The sequence below is a fragment of the Penaeus monodon genome, chromosome 8 (assembly GCF_015228065.2).
Source record: "Penaeus monodon isolate SGIC_2016 chromosome 8, NSTDA_Pmon_1, whole genome shotgun sequence".
Lineage (NCBI taxonomy): Eukaryota > Metazoa > Arthropoda > Malacostraca > Decapoda > Penaeidae > Penaeus > Penaeus monodon.
In genome coordinates, this window is record NC_051393.1 from 26,599,547 (window position 1) to 26,604,546 (window position 5,000).

Below are 5,000 nucleotides of genomic sequence, written 5' to 3' on the forward strand. Positions count from 1 at the left end.
AAATTATTATGGCTTCGCTATTTATTTGTTGTGCTATAAGATATGTCTAGTATACTTTGAAGATCATATATTGTACATTTGTCATCCCATGAACGTCTAATGTATGTGTATTATTTATTTATATTCATTATCCTGATTATATATTCTTATGTATGCATATCTTTATAAATTCTAATAGCTCTGTTATTATTATTGGTACCCCACTGTTCAGCCTATTTTATTCATAATCCTCCTTCTTCCATCTCAAAGGACTATGCACCTCAGGGGGAAACCCAGGCACGGGAAGCCATAGACACAATTGCCGCTCACCTCTCGACACCCCTTGCTCCTTCTAAGAAACCTCAGGTAGATAAGTATCGCTAGGGGCTTTTCTCAGAAAGTAGTTATATTCATTTTAGCTCTGTATTGCCATTAATTAGGTAATACAATGATTCATATTGTAATTTTCTTATAGGTTTAAATTATGGGGATAATCATGCATAATTTTGTTGAATGATATCATATAAGTTAATTTTGCTTTGTTTTGCAGTATTTGAAGTACTGTAGTGCTGTTATTTTAATGTGTGTTTCTCTTGTATTACTGTACCAAATTCACACAGACTAAATTTAATTTCATGCTACAGCATAGAACATTAACAGGATTTATTTTAGAAACATTTTTTCTTTTCTTTTCACTTGACCCAATTTTATTATAACCATATACAGGTTCATCATACACTTTTATGGGGTTATCTGGTGAGTGGTGAAGCACGTACAAAATTAGGACAGCTTGTTGGTGCTCAGGAAGCCCTAAGCCATGCTCTCCATCACACACGGATATACACAAGAATGGTAAGAATTATTTGTCTTAATCAGGCATTCTTTTGTATTTACTTTTTTGTGTTTTTGCATTCTTTTATCATAATCCTGTTTGACTATTTCATTGCCAGGTCTGTATATTGACTTTACAATTTGCACAAAATAACAAGTTTTTCCCATGCAATAGGTGTCCAAACGGAAAAAGAAGCTGACACCTTCATTGACAATGGACCGACCTTTGGATCTACAAGTGAAGGTCTTATCAGCCCAAGCCACTCTCTACACCAAGAGAGGGAAGTTTTCCAAAGCTAAAGTAAGATATTTTTTTTTAGTAGTTGGATAGGTACTTCTTGGGCTTTTTGCCTACCAGTGATATTGTGAAAGTGGATACCTTTTTCATTTTATTTATCCATAAGGACCAATAATACATTAGGGGTTGAAAAAGATTTGACTGAATGAGTGAACACAATAGAATGTTTTGAAAATTTGCATAAAAGGTGAACAAAGGATGGAATTGTGAATTGTTTCTCAACTCTAGCCAGCATATTAAGTGATACTAATCACATATCTTGGTGACTAAGTCAATTTTAAAGTTGAATAAATTGATTCCTAAGAATCAGTCTGGGCAGTATTTCCTGGCTCATATCAACCAGGGAAGGTAACATAGCTAACTCTCACCAATTAACATCATATATGACATAATATTAATATAACATATTGTAAATAGATAAACAGCATCCCAGATTCTGGCGGGTGACTGTACTAATTACTGCAAACAAAAGGAAAAAGATATAAGTGGTACTGGCTTGAGAAATTAAATATGAAACTCTGAGGCCTGCTAAAAAGTACTAGAGGTGTATCTTACCATGTAATGGCAATATATTTTTGGATATATACTACTTAAGGCATTGCCAGTATCTTAAGAACCATTTTTCTAATGGTTGAAGTACTTGATACCTTTTGGTGTACAGTTGTATAAGTCAAGGACACTTTTAAAGTTTGCAAACACTAGCAATTCCTCCCATCTTTATGTATAAATATGAAAATTTGTGTTTTAGAATAAAGTTCATATAAAATTATATAATGATATAACATATGCATGCCAAAGATAAGATAAAATATTGAAATAGAAAATCATTGTTGTTTGCCTGTCCACATCACACATCAACAATAAAGTCTGAATAAGCTGGAGAAAAGCTGTGATTTATAAATTTTTATTCATGCTTTTTTCAACATTTTCCATAGCGACCTGTCTCATACCAAGCAAATAAATACAGCTCACAATTAACATCACCTAACTCCACCACACAGGAGAGACTAGAAGTAACCATCAGCACCATAGAAAAAGAAGGAACAGGAGTAGAAGATCCTGGCTTGGTTGTCCCTTTACAACAGCTCGGACAGCTCTTCCTCAACAACGGGGAGGCAGACGAGGATGCTGAGACTGGCCTGGAGTGTCTGGCACGTGCTGTGAATATTACACAAGTGAGGTATTGGCTTGTCGCTCCTTTTTTTATTTTCTATTAGTCTTTAGATTTTGAGAGAGATAGGAGATTGTTAGGGACAGGATGGAATAAGCATTGATTATGATTTGAAATTAAGACATGATAACTTTCATTTTTTGTAGAACTAGTATTTATTCAGGTGGTTTGGTTATGTTAGCAGGGAAATACTGACTAAATTTTTTCAGCTCCAGGTAGGAAAGTATAGAAAAATTAAAGAAATGAGATGGAAAAAATTATATAATTATGAGACCTACAGAAGAAGAGAGAGAGAGAGAGAGAGAGAGAGAGAGAGAGAGAGAGAGAGAGAGAGAGAGAGAGAGAGGGAGAGAGAGAGAGAGAGAGAGAGAGAGGGAGAGAGAGAGGGAGAGGGAGAGGGAGGTGGAGAGGGAGAAAGAGAGAAAGGGAGAGAGAGAGAGAGAGACAGAGAGAGAGAGAGACAGAGAGAGAGAGAGAGATTGAGGGATAGAAAGGGATAGAGAGGAGGAAAGAAAGAGACAAAGAACAACAAAGAGAAAGAGATTGAGAGAAAGAGAAAGAAAGCAAAGTAAAAAAAAAAAAAATCAAACACTTCATTTCCAAACCCATTCAGCAATCGCCCAGGAAGCGTAGCAGAGTGTGAAGCACGGGGACTGCTGGTGGAGCATCGTCTTCGTCTGCGGAGAATTAACCCCCAAGAAGCCTTAAGAGAACTACATAAGCTTTATCTACTTTATTCTCGTTTGCATGGGGAACAGAGCTCCAAAACACTGGCCATGCATAATCTGACTGTCCAGGTTTGTTTGTGTATGTTTTCCTGTAATGCAAATTTAATTTCCTTTTTTCTTCCTTTCCAAGTATTTATTGCTTCTGATCTCCATTTTCATCTAGGGAAAGCAAAAATTATTTTAAGTGAATAATTCATATTTCAGTTATATCAGCTTTGTCATACTAATACAATACTTGTGCATTTGAGAAATCTAGCCATCCTGTTGGTGCACAGTTACGCTATTGGAATTGGGCGTTTCAGAAAGGTTTTATTTTAGAATGACCAAGGGACTGACATCGAGTTGCAGTGTGGTTCATTCTCTTTGATTTATTGATTGTAATATAAAAGCCATTTATATACTTATCACTATTTTAGCATTTTACCATACTGTGAACCATCTGACAAGCTTACTAAACAGTTTATGTTCTCTACACTAGGTATGTAAAAAAAATATATATATATATTTAAATACACTTTGACAGTCGTGCCTTAAGATTTGCCATTAGGACCAATACAGTGTTGGTATGCATTTGCAACAAAGTAATGGCTAAAAGTGAGAGTTTCAAAATACTTTTTTCATAAAATGCAAGAAATATATCTAATCCAACAGAGGGTGAAGAAACTCATCCTTCCAGTATATTCATGGTTGTAGTCAAAGCTTAAATGTTGCATGTTTCATGGTAAGGCCCATGGACTGAAAAAAAAAAAGCTGGTGGAGCATGTTTATCAATGTTCAAGTGATTTTCATTATAAGAAATCCTCCATGATCTTTTTTTCAAATTCATCTTATACATATAAATGTCTTATTACCTATAGTTTAGGATTTAGAGTTATAACCTGTCTGCAGTAATGAAATATAACATGTAATTCTTGTATTTTGTTTTACATTGTATGAAAAGTCCTTGTCAAAAGACATGTTTTATACCTCTGCACGCATGCACTATACAGCATATAATCCACCCACATATCTACAGTCTTTCAGTGTGATTTTGACTGTTTATATGTCTGCTTGAAAAGCACTCCATCTAAAATGAATATGAAAATTCCAGAAAACTTTTCTTTTTTGTTTCTCTTTTTAAAAATCAGCCCGTCTCAGTGGAGACTAAATTCCCAAGAACAAATTTTGTATGTAGCAGTTATACATTCAGTACAAACAACAACTCTTTTCTGTGATTTAGCATTTTTCTTTTGATATATCATACTTCACTTCAAGGGTACAAGTTCAAAATAAAGATTATTCAAATCAATATGGGAGTAATATTGCAGATGAAAGAATATGGTAACCTTCACTCTTCCATTGGAAAAATTAAAAGGAAAAAAAAAAATTCTATTTTAATTTGAGACCACTTATTAGAAACTGATGCCATATAAACATATTTACCATATACATATTGAATTCATAAAATCACCCAAGACACTTTTTTCCATTCATCTCTCATATGCATAGATTGATTGTTTGTATCTTTTATGAAATTTTTGTTCTTTTTGTGCTTTCCACAGGTCCTACTTCAAGAGGAGGACTATGAGCAGGCACTTGAGCAGCTTAAAACAAGGCTTAAGCTCTGCCGTGAAGCCCATGGGGACTACAGCACTCAGGTAGTGGAAGACCTTTTGCTTCCCTTTTCTTAGGCTTGCTTACAGAAATGTATGCGGGGGTAGGCTCACATTTTATTTACTGAACGTGAAAAGAATATATATATAGATGTTCCATATTCTAAAAGTGTATCAAATAGAAGTTTTGTATGTATGTAAAATATATTAATGGAGGGATTTTATGTATTGTAAAAGGAGTAATAAAAAAAAAAATCAGATACCAAAATATAGTACTATGTTAGATTGAATGCTCTGAAAAATAGTAATATAATTTTATAATATTTTCATACTCTAAAATATAGGAATATAAAGAAGTTATAGATCAAGATTTAAGCAATAACATTATTGAAAATGAATAC

The 5,000-nt window shown here is 34.0% G+C and overlaps 1 protein-coding gene across 1 annotated transcript in view; it reads left to right on the plus strand.

Annotated features, from left to right (window-relative positions):
- LOC119575818 (tetratricopeptide repeat protein 23-like) overlaps positions 1-5,000 on the plus strand; it is an 11,529-nt gene that overhangs the window by 4,730 nt on the left and 1,799 nt on the right. Inside the window, 6 exon segments of the mRNA XM_037923371.1 lie at positions 250-345; positions 706-831; positions 986-1,111; positions 2,110-2,288; positions 2,893-3,076; positions 4,549-4,644. Coding sequence (XP_037779299.1) covers positions 250-345; positions 706-831; positions 986-1,111; positions 2,110-2,288; positions 2,893-3,076; positions 4,549-4,644 — 807 coding nt within the window.